We start from the raw sequence: 20508 nt of genomic DNA, 5'->3' as shown, positions 1-20508 counted from the left end.
GGTACTAGTAACTGGTAGTTTCTGGATGAATATGCTGTGTTGTTATCGATTTCAGAATTAACTACCGAGTGATGAGGCTAGATAGCTATTATGTGGCTAACCCCTAGCTACGTTTTACCTCATGTCACGGTTAGCCACAAGATAGCTTTTGAAGCCAGTTCGGTAACTAGCTAGCTGGCGCTAGCTAACTGAATAACGTTGATAACTAGCCAGCTACTGGCAAGCCTTTGACATTTTGAACTGAAACCAAGTGATGTTGGTGGCATTTCATATCATTGTAGTTCTATGAAACGTTCTTAACAAGTTTGCTATTTGGCGTTAGCTAGTATGCTAGTGGTGGCTAAGGCTAGCAGAATTTCTGTGTGTAGCATCAGAAAGGCGAACCTTAACGTTACATGTAAACTTTAATGTATGTTTAACATAAAAACTTTAATTTATGTTTGAATATGACTTGTTTCAATTATAGGAAGGCCATGTCGTCAACCACAAAGAGGAAGGGTGACATCAGGAGCTTCATCCTCACAAAGAAGCAGGTTAGTGATGTGAGGGAGCATGAGGGTCCAAGTGCAGACAGCCTCTGCCACTCGAAGCTTGAGGCTAGAGCGGGAAGGTTAGTTAGCTAGTTCAGCTGGTCCTCGTGGTATTGTAGCCCAGTGCTATATTTTCCTTTTATTTTCTTTATGTTACAAAAAAGCTGGCTAACTATTAAGGTGGCATAGCAGAGGTTGCTTATTTAAAGGAGTAAAGCATTTTGGTAATGCAAAATATGCATTAGGTAGGTAATTTCATTGATGCAGAGAGAAACCTTTTATTTGAAATATTTTATTTGACTGTAATTTCATTTAATATTTACATAGTAAACACTTTCTACTTTTATATAAAAGGGGGATATTTGTGATTTCATTGCATTTACTATAAGAGTAATGAAAGGTATTTTAAATTTGCTTAATTTAGGTTAAAATAAGGGATACACTACTACACTACAAAACTTAACATAAAATCGTATAGATTACCACATAGTTTGTGTGGTCAGTTAAAAGAACTTAGGAAGTGTCCCAGTTAACAATTTAGTTAATTACATTGCTACAGTATTTCTATTTTCAGGATTTCCACTTTTTGTCACAGCCCAGTAAATGTGATCTTATATTTCAATATACCACCACAAGTAGTGATATTTTAAACGAAGCTACAGTGCAGTAACATTAGGGCTAATGTATTATGTTAATGGCCTACTTTTTGTGTAAAATAGGCTACAGATCAGAAAAGAGCAGGAGAGAGCGAGCCCGAGGCAGAATCTGCCAATGCAGAGAGCCAGTTCATTGAGATGGAGGTGGAAAAGATCTGCGTAGCTGGTCAGTATGTTTTTGTTGTTGTGTTATGGTCCAGTTGTGTTCACTCCTTACGTTTGAGAAACTCCACTGCCGTTGGTGTGTGAATGGGTAAATGAGAAGCCATTGTAAAGTGATTTGGGTACTGTTAAATGCAAATAAAGTGCTATAAGTGTGACATTGACCATCAGGGTTATTATTATTATTATTATTATTATTATTGCTACCTATAGTATCTTATTTTATTTTATTTTTCTCCTACACAACAAAAAAATACCCCAACAGAGACCTTGGAGTGCCTTGATCCAGAGCCAGAGCCTGAGCCAGAGCCAGAAAGTGTCAATGATGACTGTGCAGAGAGACAGTCTGAGACAGAAGTGGAAGATTGTGCAGCTACAGCTGGTCCTCATGGTATGTTTTTTGGTGGGTGGGGGGTTCCATTCAAGTGTTAGCTCCTTACGTTTGAAAAAAAGCTACCACAATTGGTGTGAATGTGTGTGAGAATGGCTTAATGAGAGGCCATTGTAAAGTGTGTTGGGTACCGTTAGTTGCAAATGAAGTCCCATATGTGCAGTCCATTTACCATTTGGATCAAATACATATATCAGCACAGAATTAGTGACATTTTATCAAAGCCACAGTACAGTAAATGCCATGTATGATTTGAATCAATGTAGATCAATCAATGTATCAATGAATCAATGTAGTTAATCAATGTATCAATGAATCAATGTAGTTAAATACATCTTGGGGCTTATCAGGGTAGTTATTATAGAGTAACTTTCCCTCCTTATTTTATCTTTTTCCAGACATTTCCAAACACAGAGGGGATGGGCCGACACAACCATCGCTGGAGAGCTTTCCCAAGACGATGCAAGGTTGTGCAAGGAGAAGTTTCCATGCTGACTGGTACAAAATGCATAACTGGGTGGAATACTCACAGTCAAAAGACGCAGCATATTGCTTTGCTTGTAGACACTTTTCTTTACCTAATGCCTCTAGGACTGTGTTTACCTCTATGAATGGTTATTCTAACTGGAAGAAAGCTACATTTAAGGACAGTGGATTTTGTTCACATGCTAAATCAGAGAGCCATGTTAATGCTATGTTTGCATGGACAGAGAATAAGAAAATGCTAGACAGAAACTCATCAATGTTAGGAATGATGGAAGAGGAGTCAAGTAAAAAAGTAATCGAAAACCAGAAATATATACGCACACTTGGTGAAGTCCTGTTGTTAACTGCCACTCAAAACATTTCCCAGCGTGGTCACCGGGAATCATCCGAGGCGGACAATAGAGGAAATTTCCTAGAATTGTTGGATCTCCTGAGCAAGCATGATCCGTTTTAAAAAAAACGAATGGAAAATCAAGCAAAAAATGCAAAATACACAAGTAGCCTGATACAAAATGAAATACTGCAGTGTTTAGCAGATATGGTTAAAGAGGAGATTATCAAAGAGGTTAAAGAGAGTGCACAATTTTCTGTTCTTGTTGATGAAACAAAAGATGTAAAGAAAATGGAGCAGATGTCTTTTGTTCTTCGGTACTATTATAATGGTGTAGTTCAGGAGAGTTTTCTAGAGTTTCAAGAGGCAGATAAACTGGATGCTGCCAGTTTAACAGAGAAGATCATTGGCTGTTTAGAGAAGTATGGGCTGGAATATAAAAAAAACCTAGTTGGGCAAGGCTATGATGGTGCTTCAACTATGAGTGGGAAGCATGCTGGTGTCCAAGCCAGAATAAGAGAAGTAGCCAAGCATGCATTCTACGTTCATTGCAGTGCCCACTGCTTAAACCTAGTGATGGTAGACAGTGTGAAATCTGTTCCTGATGCAAGAAATTTCTTTTCATTGTTAGAGCGACTGTATATTTTTATGTCAGGATCTTATGTCCATCCTAAATGGTTGGATGTGCAGAGAGAGATGTATGATGGTCAAGTAAGGGAACTCTCACGTCTCAGCGAGACTCGATGGGCCAGCAGACATACAGCTTGTCGCAATGTCATGGATAGGTTGCCTGCTGTAATGCAAGTACTGGAAGATATTTCAGAGGAGGACAATCCGGACAGAGCGGTTGAAGCAAGAGGTCTACTAGTTCAGATCGATCTAAATTTTATTGGATGTCTTGTACTATTTAGAAAGGTACTAAAGGACACACACTTTTTGTCAGAGATGCTTCAGTCAACACAGATTGACCTTACTAAAGCTGTAGAGTTAATTGCGACCCTCAGACAGACTCTGGAAGACTATCGCAGTGAGACATACTTTGATGAGCTGTGGAATGAGGTACTAGCCACCTGTGAAAAGTCTGACATTTCAACGACTCACACCTTTAAAAGGGCAAGGCAAATAACACAAAGACTTCAAGGTAGTGTTATCATGTCAACATTAGGACAACACACAGAATCGGACAGTAAGAGGTCTTTTATCACCAAGGTATTTTATCCCATCATTGATTGTATGGTTGGTGAAATGAGAAGACGATTCTCTAGCGTAAACTGTGACATCATGCAGGGTGTCCAGGCCCTAAATCCATCCAGCAGCAGCTTTTTAAATGAGGAGGCAGTTTTTCTATTAGCAAATGCATATGGGTCAAATGTAGAGGATCTGAAACATGAACTGCACCAGACTAGAAGGTTGTTAGATCGACAAGCAACACATGGAAAAAGTCCGTCCAGTTTAATAGAATTTTTTTAATTTTTTGGAACCATACAAGGAGGTATTCTTTGAGATGTTCAGGTTATGTAAAATAGCTGTGGTATTGCCTGTTACCAGTGCAGCATGTGAGAGGAGTTTTTCAGCTCTTAAACTGATCAAGAATCACCTGCGTTCTACCATGACTGAGAACAGACTAGCAAGTATAGCAATTCTCAGTATTGAGTCTAAACGTGCGAAAGATTTAAATTTGGATGAGTTTGTGAAGAGATTTGCTGCACAGCATAGCAATCGTCGCATACAGCTTCTGTAGCAATCAGATGATATATGTAACGGAGTCAAAAAACATTCTAATCTGCTTTGTATTTTTTTGGTTGCATTTACAATGTGAAATTTCATCAATAACTGATAATGTAAATACTTGTATATATTTTGTGACTTTAACACACACAGAAATTGTTCTCACAAACCTGTCTAACCTATTCTGTACACATGCACTCACAAAACACTTTGGCAGGCAGGCCTTTGAGGGAGGGCTTTGCTTCTAGGATAATGCTGGAATTTTGTAAAGTGCTGGGAAGTCCTCAAATTTCTAAATCATTCCTATGGCTTGATTTTGCTTTCAAAGTGCCTCAGATTGATTAGATTGAATTAACAATGTTCAACATTTTTGACCCGGGGGATATGCCCCGGATACCCCCCCAGAAGGCTTGCTTGGGATGAGCAACATTTCTGCTGCTACAATAATCCCAAGGGAAACACTGTTTTAATGTACTAAAAAGTGGAATGCTCATGTATGTAGACCAAATATTGAATTTATCACACTTGGGTGTTGAAAAAACTGTTGTATATGGGTGCATATAAAGTACAAAGTAAGGTGGGCTTCCTAAAAAAATTGCCACCCTACAATATATGCCTGCCACCCCTCTGCCACCCCATGTATAAATCTCTAGAATCGCCACTACTCTGGCAAAGCCCATCACCTCTGTGGGCAGAGCAAGTCCATCCAATCGACCGGCAAAGTTCTCTTTCAACCTCGCAATGAAATCTGTCATCACATCCGTGATTTGTGCCTGGGATGTGATGTGTTTGAGGAGCTTCGGAAAATGCAGCATCCGACCCGTATTCAAGTCGGTCGCGAAAAGATCCAGCTTGACTTGGAATGCGCGCATCTGCTCCACAAGATCAATGACCGTTTTGTCTCTGTTTACGCTTCAGAGTTGAGAGAGACATGTTTTAGAGTTGCTATCATAGGACCACCGTTACTAGCACCACTAGATGCACTTTAAAAAAACGTGCTGTGTTGTGGTTTGGTGGTTTCTATGCAACGCGGAGTGTTGTATTCATGGTCTGTACTAGTGTAGGAATTTTGCCACACGGGAGGCTGGGCCACTCGGGAGCTGGTTCTGGGCCGCATCTGGCCCGCGGGCCGCCATTTGAATAGGCCTGCTCTAGATGATAGGAAAGGAGGTTTCAAACTTCATTTTAACCAGTGTTGGGCAAGTTACTTTTAAAAAGTAACTAGTAATAGTTATAGTTACTGCTCTCAAAAAACTAGTTACTTTATTAGTTAGTAAATTATGAAAGTAACTAGTAACAAGTTACTTTACTTTAAAAATAATAACAATAAAAATACAACTTTTTGTAGTGGAACAATAAAACACAAAATGTATGTTTACATATTTTGACAGGCATCTTCATTGTAGCCTCAAAAAATCAAGTGGACTATGCTTTTTGTCCTGCACACAGTTTACATTTGACCGTAATATGTTTTGCGTCCTTTATCCTCACAAATTGAAAATAGTGGTTATATCTCCAAGTTGTAAACAGACCCGGCGGCAGACATACGTCTCTGGGCGGGCATTTGATTTACCAGGGCGGGCCCACCCCGAAACTTACATTTCCCTGGAAATCTGAATTGTCAACGGGGGGGGTAGCTTGTTGGTAACGTAACTGATGTATTCTAATCTGGGGCTGAGTTGCCATATTCCTTTCATGAACCACTTCCTGATATCCATTGTTGCAGATAAATATAAATGATAATAGCCAAACTAACTTAGAAAGAGTAAACTGACAGGCTGCTGTGCCGCATCTCACTCAAAAACCCACACGACTCAACCCAGCGAAAAACCAGTCTCGCGCGCAGCCTTTCATTCAGAATTTCATTCAAAATTTCATAGCAAAATAAAAAAATTATATTAAACTAATCTTTCAACATAGTGTAACGTCCACCCGGACGTGTCGGAATGACGAGTGAAGCGTTCTCAAGTTAAACAGGTTTATTAACAACCAACGGCTCTCATCCGTCCTTTCTCACTCTCTCTCCTCTCGCGCCAACCTCTCACTCACCTCCACGCGCCCACACAGACACACACACACCAAACCCTCTGCTCCCCAACCCCGCCCCTACCTGCTCTCCTCACAGAAGCCTGACACAAACAGTTAACAGAACACTTGAACAATAAATGCAGATCGCTACATTGCCCCCCCCTTACTAAGTCCCTCGCCCCGAGGGAATGCATAAAAAGTCTCTGAGGTGGCCCGGGGCTCTTCTTGGTCTCTGAGGCCGCCTTGGAGTGAACACAGGCGGCTGCGCTTGCCGGCTTGGAACATCCTGTCCCGGAACAGGGGGTGAGTTTGGGGGTGGGGGTGAATGTGGGGGGTCAGCAGGGGACACAGTCAGTGAATCGGGGGAAGTGACTGTCTGGTTTCTCCTAGACGATGCTGGGGGTCTAGGCCGCGGATGTGCATCGCCTCTGTATGGGGCCAGCCGGTCCCTGTGGAGGGCCACCCGTCTCCCTCTAGGCGGCAGCTGGACCCTATAGACCACCTCTCCCAGCTTTTCCAGCACCTCACAAGGGCCCACCCAGTGACAGTCCAACTTAGGGCACCGGCCCTTCTTTCTTCTTGGACTATACACCCACACCAGGTCCCCGGCCTTGAAGTCCCCCCCTCTAGCCCTCGTGTCATAGTTTATTTTCTGTCTCATGCCCGCCTTCTGCAGCTGATCGCGGGCAAAGGCATGTGCTGACTCCATTCTATCCTGGAGCCTCCTGGCATATTCCGGTCCCGGAGGAACCGCTGGTGTGTCGGGGGGTCGGCCAAAAGCCATTTCTGCTGGTGTCCGCAGCTCTCGCCCCAGCATGAGCAGGGCCGGTGTGCATGAGGTGGACTCCTGCACAGCCGATCTGTAGGCCCAAAGAACAAGAGGGAGGTGCATGTCCCAATCACGCTGATGCTCCGCGGTGAGGATAGCGAGTTGTTTTCCCAGAGTCCTATTGAACCGTTCGACCAGTCCGTCACTCTGCGGGTGCAGAGGAGTAGTCCGCGTCTTTTGCATGCCCAGCCGGTCACACATAGCGGCGAACACCCTCGACTCAAAGTTTCTTCCTTGGTCGCTGTGAATGACCTCGGCCGCTCCAAATCTGGCAAACATGCCCTCCACCAGGGCACCTTCAACGGTCACCGCCTCCTGGTCTGGTATAGCATACGCCTCTGGCCATTTTGTAAAATAGTCCATGGCGGCCAGGACGTAACGGTTCCCCTTCTCTGTGCACGGGAATGGGCCCATTATGTCCACCGCCACCCTCTCCATCGGGGCCCCCACCGCTAGCTGCTGAAGCTGGGCACGTGACTGATCAGTGGGACCTTTGTACGCCGTACAAAGGTCGCAGCGGCGGCAGAAGTCCTCAACATCTCTCCTGAGCTGGCCCCAGTAACAGCTTTGGCGGAGTCGACGCAAGGTTTTGGAGACCCCAAAGTGTCCTGCCCCAGTAGTTCCATGGGAGGCCTTAAGCACTTCTTCCCTCAGCGCCCTGGGGACCACCACCTGCCACCTCTCCTCCCCCGTTGCAGGCTCTTTCCAGGCTCTCTGCAGCACTCCATCCTTCGTCCGGAGAGCCTCAAACTTTGCAACCAGTCCTTTGGTGGCAAGCGAGCACCCAGCAACTTCATTCCACAGTGGCTTTTGTCCTGACTCCACCCACCTCAGCACTGGCTGTAGGTCAGCATCCTCTTCCTGCCGCGCTCTCCATTCGGGTGAGTCGATGATCCGTGCACCTCTGCAGACCGGCTCGGCTGGTTTATGCCTGTGGTCTCGCTCCTCCTCTGCACAGAGCTCCTTTTCTTGGTCCTCTCTCTTTTCACAGTACCGACAGCCGCTGGGAGCACAGGGGCGCCGGGACAGGGCGTCAGCGTTGGTATGGCGAACCCCCGCCCTGTGCTCCACTGTGAAGACGTACGGCGCCAGTCCTTCTAGCCAGCGTGCAATCTGTCCCTCGGGCTCCTTGAAGGACATCAGCCACTGGAGGGCTGCGTGGTCAGTCCTCACTGTGAAGGACAGGCCACACAGGTAGTACCTGAAATGGCTGATTGCTCTCACAATTGCCAGCAACTCTCTGCGTGTCACACAATAGCGCCGTTCAGCTTTGTTGAAGGTTTTGCTGAAATACGCCACCACTTTTTCCCCCCCAGGCCCCACCTGGCTCAACACCGCCCCCATCCCGACGTCACTGGCGTCCGTATCCAGGACGAACGGTAGGCTGAGGTCTGGGGGAGTGAGGATGGGAGACTCCGTCAAGGCCTTCTTTAAAGAGCTGAAGGCCAGCTCACACTCTGGAGTCCAAGCAAAATCACAGTCTTTCTGTTGCAGGCGGAACAGGGGTGCAGCTATGCAAGAGAAGCCACGCACGAACCGCCTGTAGTACGACGCTAACCCAATGAAGCTCTTCAGCTCCCGCAGATTGATGGGGGCTGGCCAGTCCTTTACTGCCCGCACCTTCTCCTCCAGCGTGCTGATGCCCTCTCCTCCGACTCGGTGCCCCAGGAACTCCAACTCTCTCCTCAAGAAACAGCACTTGTCGGGGTGGAGCTTCAACCCCGCTGCTGCTATCCTCTGTAGAACCCGCCGCAGGGCTCCTAAAGCCGCCTGGAAGGAGCTACCATGGACCAGGATATCGTCCAGGTAGACCAGGCACTCCTGTCGGGGAATGTCAGCGAGCACCCTTTCCATCAGCCGCTCAAACGTGGCCGGAGCGTTGCACAGGCCGAAGGAGAGGACTCGAAACTGCCACAGCCCCCTCCCAGTGCAAAAAGCTGTCTTTGGTCTGGCTTCTGGGCTGAGGGGAACTTGCCAATACCCGCTGCGCAGGTCTAAAGAGGAGAACCAGGATGAGCCAGACACCAAGTCCAAACACTCATCTATGCGGGGCAGCGGGTATGAGTCTTTCTTGGTCACACTGTTCAGCGGTCTGTAGTCCACACAAAACCTCATCTTTGAACTCTTCTTCTTATTGACCATCACAACCCCCGAGGCCCAGGGGCTGTCAGAGGGCTCAATAATGCCAGCTGACAGCATCTCATCAATAGCGCTGTCTGCTGCTGTCTGATGGGCCAGGGGAAGGCGGCGGGGGCGTGTCTTGACGGGCCGTGCGTCGCCCGTGTCGATATCGTGCTGCACCAGGTGTGTCAGGCCCACTTCCTCTTCTGTCAGAGCAAAAATGTCCTTAAACTCCCACAGCACTTGCCACAGTTCCTCCCGCTGCTCGGGTTTTAAGTCATCACAGCTGCGTTTCCACACCTCCTTCACTGCCGCCCGTCTGTCCCCCTTTAGAGCTGCAGGTTGTTGTTCCGGGGCCGGGGGCCGTACATCAACTGGAGTACGGGGTGTGGGGTTGGGGCTGGGGTTAGCATTGATGACAGGGGGCATGGCTGCAGGGGGGGGGGTTTGGGGTGGGGGAAGTGTTTCAGTCACTCTTGATGTAGGTGGGTGTGGTGTCGTGGCAAGTGTGGGGTGCACCATTTCAACTGTGGGACCCCCTGGAAAGGCCAGCGTGTTCCTCCCCAGGTCTAGCACACAGCGTGCAACCCGCAGAAAGTCAAGTCCTAATATGCAGGAGTCCTGTACTGCCGCAACCCACACCTTAACAGACACTGACAGCCCCCCCACCTGTATAACCACCACCCCTCTCCCAAGCATAGGGGCTAGCTCACCGGTTACTGTTCGCAGTTTCACCAGAGTGGGTGTCAACCGTGTCCCCGCTGGGACCACGTCCGGTCTCATCAGTGTCGCTGTGGAGCCGGTGTCAACAAGGGCCGTCCATGGGGCCCCTGCCAGGGTGACGGGGACATGGCAGAAATCCCCCGCGTGAGTCCAGCCCACCACCCTCACAGACTCTGCGATGTCGTTTGCTTCTGGGGGAAGCGGAGCCCCGCTCCCCCCTCCGTGCAGCTGGGCTCTGTCCACTGGAGACCAGGCAGGATGGGACCCAACGGCGGGGGTCTGTGACGTCCCATTTACACAGACCCGGGGGCGTTTCCCTGAATATCAGCATTCATGGGGCACCTTGTGCTAATATGGCCGACCTGGCCGCACCCCCAACACACCAGAGGACCCCGACGAGGACGGTTGCTGCCCTGCGGCGATTGCAGTGCCATAGCACGGATTAGCTCAGTCAACTCAGCCGACCATGCTGGTTTCTCTTGTCCTGGCTCCTCCTGTCTCACCGTTCTCACAACCGGGCCGCCTCCCGTGTGCGTGCTCTCTGCCGCCCCTCCTACAACCTCTCTCTCCAACGCCACCTCCAGTGCTTCCTGCAGAGAGCGGGGATGTGCCAGTTGTGTCTGGACGCGCAGCTCCCTGGGGGTTATGGCCCGGATAAACTGGTCCCTAGCCAGCTCGCTCTGCACCTCAGGGGACATGTGGCTGTATGCCCTTCTCGCCAGGGTTTCAATGTCATTAGCCAATATGCGGAGCGGCTCACCCGGCTGTCTCTGTCTGCTTGACAGCTCCGAACGCAGCACCCCAGGCTGGCTGCATTGTCCAAACCGCCGCTTCAGAGCCCCAACCAAGGCCCCATAGTCAGTTCTTTCAGCCGGGCTGAGCAGTAGCAAACAGGATAAAGCTTCATCTGTAATACACAGGGCCAGCTGGAGCGCCTTATTGTCCTCAGACCAGCCCACAGCCCGTGATAACAGTTCAAATTGGGCATGGAAGGCTTCCCAGTCGGCTTTACCGTTGTATTTCGGTGTTTTAACTTGGAGCCGGGCGCCGCCGTCATTGTTTACAACCGGCGCCGCGCCACTCCCGGGGGAGGTCCCTGCGCCGACGTGCCGCTTCCCGCCGGCCGAGTCGAAACCGGCAACAGCATTTAATTCACGCCATAAATTGTCTTCTGAGTCACGCCATAAGCCATCCATCTCCTCCTTGACTTTCGGACGAGCTCCGGTCCGGTTCATCTGTGCTTCCATTATTTACCGGCCGATGAAGCAGAGCTAACGTTAGCCGAGTCAGTGCTAGCTGCGGCTACCGGCGATTAGCGGATAAAACTCTGTTTTTTTGTTGTTGTTTTTTTTACTTCTGACACCAATGTAACGTCCACCCGGACGTGTCGGAATGACGAGTGAAGCGTTCTCAAGTTAAACAGGTTTATTAACAACCAACGGCTCTCATCCGTCCTTTCTCACTCTCTCTCCTCTCGCGCCAACCTCTCACTCACCTCCACGCGCCCACACAGACACACACACACCAAACCCTCTGCTCCCCAACCCCGCCCCTACCTGCTCTCCTCACAGAAGCCTGACACAAACAGTTAACAGAACACTTGAACAATAAATGCAGATCGCTACAATAGTTTAAAACAAAAATAAATATTAGGACAAAGCCCGACAAATAACAACAATAAACATAATAATAAAACAATTAAAATGTTTTATTCAGCTCTGATTAAAACAACGGGCCCAAATCGTGGATGGCCCCATGGGGCCCGCCCACGACTCCGGGTCTGGTTGTAAATGCGCTGCTGCTCTCGCTGATACTTGCATCTGCCATTGTGTGTGTCTGTGCTGGTGGTGGGCGTTGCCGTGTATGTGTGTGTGTTAGCAAGTGTTTGTGTGTCTGTGTATTTTCCCCATAAGGCAAGACCCGCCCAACTCTGTCTCTGATTGGCTTAGCCTGAAATGTTACCCCGCGTTAACCAATCATCACTCCTCTCTGGTCACTTTCACTTTTCCATGGTACTGTGAGAGGACATCACTGTATTCGCCTGTAAGTTACATCCGCAGGGAGATTCAGTTCAGTTGGATCACATAATGTAACGCAGTAACGCACCCATTTAAATCACAGTAACTATAACGGCGTTACTGAATGGGAATAGGTAACTAGTAACGTTATTAGTTACCGCAAAAGGTAGTTAGTTTGTAACGCGTTAGTCCCAACACTGTTTATAACCTCCTTTAGCTTAGGAACCACTGGACCTCCCTCACCGAAAGGAGAGGAGAAAATGCTGCCCCACAATGCCTTGCAGCCGCAGCATTTGACGTCACACAACAGTCGGCCATTCACGGAAACAACCGATTATGACCGAGAAATGATATCATGAAAGTTACGGTGCTTATTAACTGAGGCAATATGGTTGAGACCATTCGGGCTTATGCTAGAAGAGGGGTGCAAGGAATAGTCTAAGAAAGTAGTGGGGGAGTTTTATACACTAAAGAAATGGAAATTCTCTAGCGTTATAATACCAGCGTGGCCGCGGTCAGATCAAAATGCCTCCGAATGCAATTTAAATAGAGTCAGACCTTATATATACAGTCTATGAGTCAGACCTACAGTAGGCTTGGGCGGTATGACGGTATTACGGTATACCAGGGTATTTCGAAATCCCGTCGGTATGATTTTCAATACCGTGACGTCACAGACTGTGTGCCAAATCACAGATGCGTTTCATTCTATAGAGCTCCTGCGGATGATGTCACATATGCTGGTCACGTGACGAGAAACGAAGGGGGCAGCCATTTTGGCAGTAATCGCGTCAGTAAATTCATTGGCAGGCACTGGCAGACTGTCGAGGATGGTGGATAACTGCTGTGCACCAGGTTGCACAAATAGGCGTGGGAAGAAGAAAGGTGTATCTTATTATCGCATTCCAAAAGACGCGGAGAGGAGGGAAAAGTGGATCGCAGCGATTAAAAGAGCCAGGAGCCGTCTGAACAAGACTGAAAGATGGGACCCCCCGGCCGTTTGCTTTCGCTTATGCAGTGATCACTTCATATCAGGTGGGTGAAGGAATACAGTACAATGCTACAAAAAGTTTTCAAAAAGCAAAAATACAAACTAGTTTCAGACGCACTGCAGTAGCTATCCAAGCTAATAAACAAACATGCTAACGTGACACTGCCGTAGCTAGACAAGCTAATAAACAAACAATGCTAACGTGACACTGCCTATCAAACTGGAATAATTTAATACTTACCCTTGCAGTGATGATGCCGAAGTTTTTGGATGTAAGACTCCACAGTTGAATGTTTTTTACGAAGCCGGACTGACACCATTTGTAAGCCTCCAAGCTTTTGTAAGCTCTGAGGGAGTCTCCTGAGTACACTGATGGAAAGCTTACAAGATAGCTGTGGATGTCCGCGTAGCGCAAGTCGGGTACATCATCTTCAGAGCAGGAGGTTATGCTCTTGAAAAGCACACCGGGTGCATTATATGGGTCGCTTATATTTAATCTTTCTAATTTTGTACTATAAAGCCGAATTTCACTTGAATTAAAATGAGATGTATACTCGCACGGTAGGAAAACGCTGGCGCCGGTCGTCATGTTTACTGCCAAAATGGTGGCTGATAACCAAAAGTCACGTGACCGCAGGAGCTCTATTACACTGAAACAGAGTTTTGACAGGGACGACATTGGTTGTAATGCACAGCACGCGCCAGCAGAGGGCAGGGGAGGGCAGTCCGTCTTTCCCGCTCTCAGAGCTCAGCACACGCAGAGCTCAGCACACGCAGAGCTGGTTGTCTACACAAAGGAGGACGCAATCGATACGGGGGAAAACCCGCTTCAGTGGTGGAAAGTAAATGAGACACGCTTAGCGTTGCTGTCCATGGTGGCCCGCAAATACCTCTGCATATGTGCGTCAAGTGCAGCGTCTGAGCGTATTTTCAGCACCGCAAGGAACACGGTGACACCACAACGCGCACAAATAAAGCCAGACAAAGTAAATATGCTTGTCTTTTTAGCAAATAACCTAGATTGAGGTCCGCGGGATAGATGCGCCAAATGTGAAATTGATTTGCCTTTTCATATTCGGCTACAAACCATATGCCTGCTTGTAGGTTTACATTTGTTGTTGAAGTTATTCAGCCTTTTTATCAGGCGGCGGCCGACGGGCCAAGTTAAGCTGTCCTTATAGCCTAAATTATTTCCAGTTGTAGCCTAGTTTATTCCCCTTATTTTTCATTCTCTGTTGAGAACATTTATGTCATTGATTTATTGTTTTCATATTAGGCTACAAACCGCCCTATTTATAGGCTAAGGGGATTTCATTTTTAATTAGGGCCTAAGTTTAAGTTACTCTGCCTTTTTATTTGTATAATTAGGCGGGCCCTATTTTTCTATCTTGCTTGTTCAGCCAAAAGTGCCATTTGTACTATTTTGCCCTTATTAATAGGCAAGTAATTTTCATTCTCCGTTGAGAACATTTGAACATGTGTGTGCATGTGTGTAAATAAAGTTATCTGAAACATATAGAAGTTGCAACTGTGTTTTATTGATCGAAAAATTGTACGAATTTATTACAACGGGGAAAAAATTCAAATGAAACAAATTTATTACAACAGGGATGATTTAAGACCTATATTATGTACACTGTGCATTAGCCTACCATATACGATATGGCATATCCAATATCTTTTTTTGTTATTCTTTATGTATGATGATATATTGTTAACTTAGCTCACAATGGAAACAACGTCGGACATCTACAAACGCGTCCTGTATCCGATCTCAAAATGGGCCATTTGCACAATGTGTCATGTATGCAGCCCTTGTTTCGCACTTGCGTGCACGTCGCGGCACTTTGCGAGCGTCTACCGGCTCGGGCTGCATTTTATACCGAACATATAATATACTGTTCGAAACATCTATTTGCCGCCGTTCGAACGCCACCTCACTCAAGTCGACCCAAGTCATACCATCATATACCGTATACCACAGTATGATGTCAGCAAGGTATGACGGTATGAAAAAAATGATACCGCCCAAGCCTAACCTACAGCCAATCAGAGCAACGAAACGTTGGGTCTGTGTCATGCATTACTGATCAGATCAGTCGGAACCGACATTCAGTATCCCCATTGGATCTTCAACGTGTACTATCATACGTTCACAGTGATCCCTTTTTATTTACTATAAGACAAATGTGCAGTTTTATTTCATACAGTTCCATTCTGATTGAGACCTCACCAGGGGGCTCCTGTTACAAATACCTAGGAAGGGGCGGCGCCAGGGGGTAGCTTGCAGTTGCTATAGCAACTCCAACAATTGGCCTAGCAACGGCTTAGCAACCCCATTGTTTTGTTATGAAAATATATCTTTATACATATTCTTGCGAGATCTATCAGGGGTCGTTGTAATGCTGCGTTCACACCGGACGCGATGCGAATCGCTCGAGTTTCACCGCGGCTGCCAGCTGTGTTTACTCGCATCATTCAAACAAGACGCGCTGGCTCGGGAGCTACAACTACAACAAAATGAACATATTTCACCGTGATTAAATTGTAATACACGTTTCTAAATGATGCCGAAGTAACAACATACTGATACCGATTAGTAAAAACCAACAATTAATGCTTGACAAGTCTGCAGACAAGACGGCAGGCGAAAAACCTAAAATGCTTGTTTTCTGAATGGAGATTGGGTCGACCAGGCTAAGCTAACGTTGTATATATGCTCATTCCACACTCATAACAACGGCCTACAGACACAAATAAACCAGCGACTGAAGTTCGCCATGACACAGACAGTCTGTGGGTTGTACTTGTTTAACTTTTGTCCAGTTTCTGAACAGATATGAGGAGCTGTGATCTCTGTTTGCTAACTGCTAACAGCTAACGGCTGATGTTTTCTGGTTGAACAACAGTGACGGTGTCGGTACCAGATGTGTTCGGGGTACCATATGTGTTCGGGGTCTGTCTCTTACCAGTGACGTCACGACGTACGACGTCACGACGTAATGACGTCACGCATTGTGGTTGGCTGTACGGTAATTTACCCACACTGTCTAGAGCAGGGGTCGGCAACCCCTGGCACGCGTGCCAGCATTGGCACGAGGCACCGTAACCAGTGGCACACTAGGAATAAGTGGAATAAGTGTGCAAAATATTTAAATTGTATTTTCGGATCCTGAACGAGACCGCCGCAAGAGCGCGTCTCCCGTTACCTGCAGAAGGAAGCCATGCACGCAACGCAGCCCCGCTCTCTTTACTCCAGGTGACTTTCTGCCGCTTTCCTCCGTGGTGCAGTGCTGATCGTTTCAACACGGAGGAAAGCACTTCACAAATTGCAGTACCCATAAGGAGCTGTACAAATGCCGCAGTTTTTGCGTGGCTGTGCATTTAGTTGAAAGCCCAGTGGCGATCTGCTCATCTCTCATCGAAATAATATGCTACAAAGGGGGCGGACTGGCCATATGTGTGTTGAACTTTCCTGTTGTCTCCCAGAGCGTAGTCGAGGAGGGCAGAAGCAACAAGCTTCAGGTTCAATAACCCACTTTAGCTTAAATGACTGGAGAGAGGTGAGCTCTTCTTGGGAGGCCGTTGCATTTATTTAGCTGTTCTTCTGTTTCACAAAATACATCACAGACCTCTGTTTTTTGCTTTCCCGTTTCACTTCCAGAAACATGCTCGCTCACTGTCGCTCTACCATCCACAAACACATGCACAAGCCACACCCCTCTCTCTCTATCTTTCTCTCTTAAAGGGACAGCGATCTCATCTCACTCTGCATGACCCGACGCGACCCTAATATCATAACATGTGTGCTCTGGAGAATCACAGAACGGACGATCGTCCTTATTATTATGCCGTTTAAACCAATTACTTAAAGTTGTTTGTTAAATTCGGCATCGTGTATGTTGCGACACTGCTTCCCCGCAGCAAGGCTCCCCCGCCCTCCTGCGGATAGTTGACGAGCGTTAAGCTCCTCAACCCCCTCCCCCCCCCTGTTGATAATTCTCGATAGTTGGCACGCTGATAACAATTTTTTTTTTAAATGGCACTTCATATCAAAAAGGTTGCCGACCCCTGCTATAGACACATGCATTTCCTAACACTCGGTCTACCTATGTTGTAAAATCTATTATCTCTTCGATGTACACACGGCATCTATTGCACGTCTGTCTGTCCTGGGAGATGGATCCCTCCTCTGTTGCTCTCTCCGAGGTTTCTCCCATTTTTCCCTTTAAACTGTGGGTTTTCTCTGGAAGTTTTTCCTTTTCCTTTCCTACGATGTGAGGGTCTAAGGACAGAGGGTGTCGTTTTCTTCTCATACTGATATTCTGAACAAACTGCTGCTGTATTAGCTGTAAAATGTCTTTACTGTCGGGTATTTTTATTATTTGTACAGCACTTTGGCTCCACCAAAAATCGTTTATAAATGTGCTATACAAATAAAACTTGATTTGATTGATTTGATTTGAAAGGGTGTGCGCCAAGGTTCCATATTAGGACCAATAATCTCACCATATACTGTATGTAAATAATCTCTAATAATTTTTCAAATGCTGCTTTCCATTTTTAGGCAGATGATACTGTTATTTATTGTTCATCCTCTTCTATAGAGCAAAGTCTTGATTTCCTCCAGTCTGCCTTTGATGTTATTCCATCCCATTTATCTCAACTCAAGTTAGTATTAAATGCAGACAACTCCAAACTCATGATATTCTCAAATGGCAAAAAGTTAACTTCTTTTCTCCCCAACATTTGTACTGTTCAAGGGACTGACATTGACATTGAAAGGGTCACTACATACACATATCTAGGTTTTATTATTGATCAGAACTTATCTTTCAAGTCACACACTGAAAATGTTGTTTTAAAATTAGGTTTCTCCTTTCAGACAAGGAAACATTTGATCTCTGCAACGTTTTTACCAGTATTGGATTCTGGTGATCTGCTTTACATGAATGCCTCTGACCAGTGCCTAAAGAGTTTGGATACTGTGGACCATTGTGTATTATGTTTTATTACATATATATATATATATATATATATTGTGAGTTTGGAATAAATATGCACTTTATGAAAATTATTAGTTGGTTACTGTTAGTAAAAAACAGTAAGGTTAATACTGGATGTTTGTTACACTTAGATATGTTTTCTGTAACACTTGTAAAATAATTATTCTCCAGTTTATGCATTTGAGTGACTTGCAGTTAATGCTCGACATTCAATTCAAAACCTTTATTTATCCAGGTAAAATCCCATTGAGATCAATGATCTATTTTTCAAGGGAGACCTGCAGCAGTAGGTTCCACATGAAGACATAAAAACATAAACAACAGAACAACAAAAGGACATCATACAGCAAAAATTACAGGGATTACAATTCACATATCTATTGAAGGATTATTTGAATTATTTGAAGGATTAAAGTAACGTGTTATGGCAGGAAAGTTCAATCTGGTATATTCATTTTAATGTCACCTTATATAGAATGTGTGTTAAACTTGTGATTTCTGCATTGAGTGACTTCTGCCTAGCAGATACCAAGAAGAGGCCCCTAGGGTCTCTCTGTTAATTATCAATAGTCCTTGCAATTAACAGGGGAATTCCCGGATACATTTTCAGATATAAGGCAGTTAAAGTCTTGTAGAATTAATGTTTATCTCCTACACATCCTGCAGGCCTTGAGACTTGGGTCGCCCAGCAGTAAACAAGATAAACGTCCTTTTGAGCTTATCAATACAATTTATTCATTCCTAGTAAGTTGACTTTGGGGTGAAGGGAAGTTCAGGGAAGCCATTAAGCCACAAGAACAATTAAACTTCTGTTAATCAACCAAAACTCATGACTTTCAGGGGACAAGACATTCGGACCTATAACAAGGGTCACTTCATAGAGAATATGTGTGTGTATTCCTTACTGTGATCATATGTCCTGTATAATCATTTATCAACTATTCCTGTATTGGTGTTTTATTTGATTCCTCTGTTTTTATTCTTTCATATGTGGGTACTGGAGGGCTACAAACATTGTGGAGAAATTAACTTAAACATGTTTTATTACTCTATAGGAAATGGAAGCAGCTTTTATGACAGGGACGAGAGAGCTGGGGGAGGGGACATTCTTCTTGAGATTTTCAGCATGTCAAATGATCAGAGAAATCTACTTGTTTTAAATAGATGTGTGTGGTTGATTACTTTGTATTAATAATAACAGTATTTTTAAAGGAAGCTGGAAATATGCAATGTGAAACCTTTTATTTGAAATAAAGATTCTGCAGGGAATATTCTTAAAGAACAATAGCTCAAGTGTCTGGAAGAGCTGCAGGCTAAATGAGTGTGCGGTACTTTTTAAGTGCTTGAGATCAGAGCTGATGTTTTCCTCTTGTTATTATTGTTTGAGGTTAAGGTAACTCACATGTGTTATTTGTATAATCCAACTATAAAAAACTATATCTTAAAACTATCTTTATAAAATGCCAAAAGTATGTGAAACTTGCAAGGAGGGGTTTGTTATCTCGAATGTAAGGGCTCTTGCTCGCGCTGATTGGCTGTCTTTTCTAAGTGGAGGACCCCTCGGGGGGGGGGGGGGGGGGGGGCAGCCGCATAGCTCCTCCTGGGGTTTTGGATATAAGCCTATGTTTTCTTTAGACCAGTCTCTTCTTTTCTTCAAACTGACCAGATCCGTGAGATTGGAGGAAGAGCAGGAAGTACTTCCTTTGTATTTGTATTGTTACTTTTTATCATTAAAACAAGATTATTGTTTAACTTGCATTCTGGTGTTTCTTAATCCCTTCCTTTTTACGAATTTACCCAGTTTACCAAACGACACGCGGAGACGAGGTTGGTTTTAAACATCCTCCAAATCTCCAACACTATCCACATGTACAGGTACCAACAGCATCTGACTGTGGAGCATCCAACCAAGCTTTAAAAACATGTAGTGGTACTAGCTTGGCAATTTTACATTCTTTTTGCAGACTGTTCCAAGTTAGTGGAGCTGCACATCTAAAAGCTTTCTTCCCTAAGACAGTCCTAGCACTTGGCACATTTAATAGAACCACAGCATGAGATCTCAGGCAATAAGTACTTTCAATTGGCCGAGAGATCAGGGAGCAGATATAAGTTGATAATTTATCCAACATGGCTTTGTAAATGAAAATGTACCAGTGACTGAGCCTCAGTACAGTAAGTGATGGAAAAACCGCCTTGGTTTACAGTGTACAGTGATGCGTAAGTGCTTTACAGTTTTTCACAAATCTCAGTGCACTGTGATAGTAAAACCTTATTGTGGTGTAATTATATATCCAAAGCAGTCAGAAGTCAGAAAATCATTAGTGATGTTTAACCACTCAGAAGACAGCCCATCAAAATGAACACATTGAGACCTTTCAGAGAGGTAGTTCATCTTCTACATATAATAACGGACAAAGTAAAGAATGAAGTGTAGGCTATGTTTAAATGTTCGGAATTTGACCGTGTATGATGGTCCTCTTGAGTTGCCGTACAGCCAATGGCGTACAG

The 20508-nt window shown here is 45.4% G+C and overlaps 1 protein-coding gene across 1 annotated transcript; it reads left to right on the top strand.

Moving 5' to 3' along the window:
- The first annotated feature begins 275 nt into the window (after positions 1–275).
- LOC307038556 (uncharacterized protein) lies at positions 276–19858 on the top strand. The gene is made up of 5 exons (XM_079680049.1): positions 276–533; positions 1250–1352; positions 1614–1739; positions 2138–2237; positions 19802–19858. Exons 1-5 carry the CDS (start codon positions 447–449, stop codon positions 19836–19838), a joined length of 453 nt encoding a protein of 150 aa, XP_079536175.1. The 5' UTR covers positions 276–446; the 3' UTR covers positions 19839–19858.
- The last annotated feature ends 650 nt before the right edge of the window (positions 19859–20508 follow it).

Source organism: Notothenia rossii (genome assembly GCF_949606895.1).
Source record: "Notothenia rossii genome assembly, chromosome: 5".
NCBI classification, from domain to species: domain Eukaryota; kingdom Metazoa; phylum Chordata; class Actinopteri; order Perciformes; family Nototheniidae; genus Notothenia; species Notothenia rossii.
This window is presented reverse-complemented; position numbering and strand designations above follow the sequence as displayed.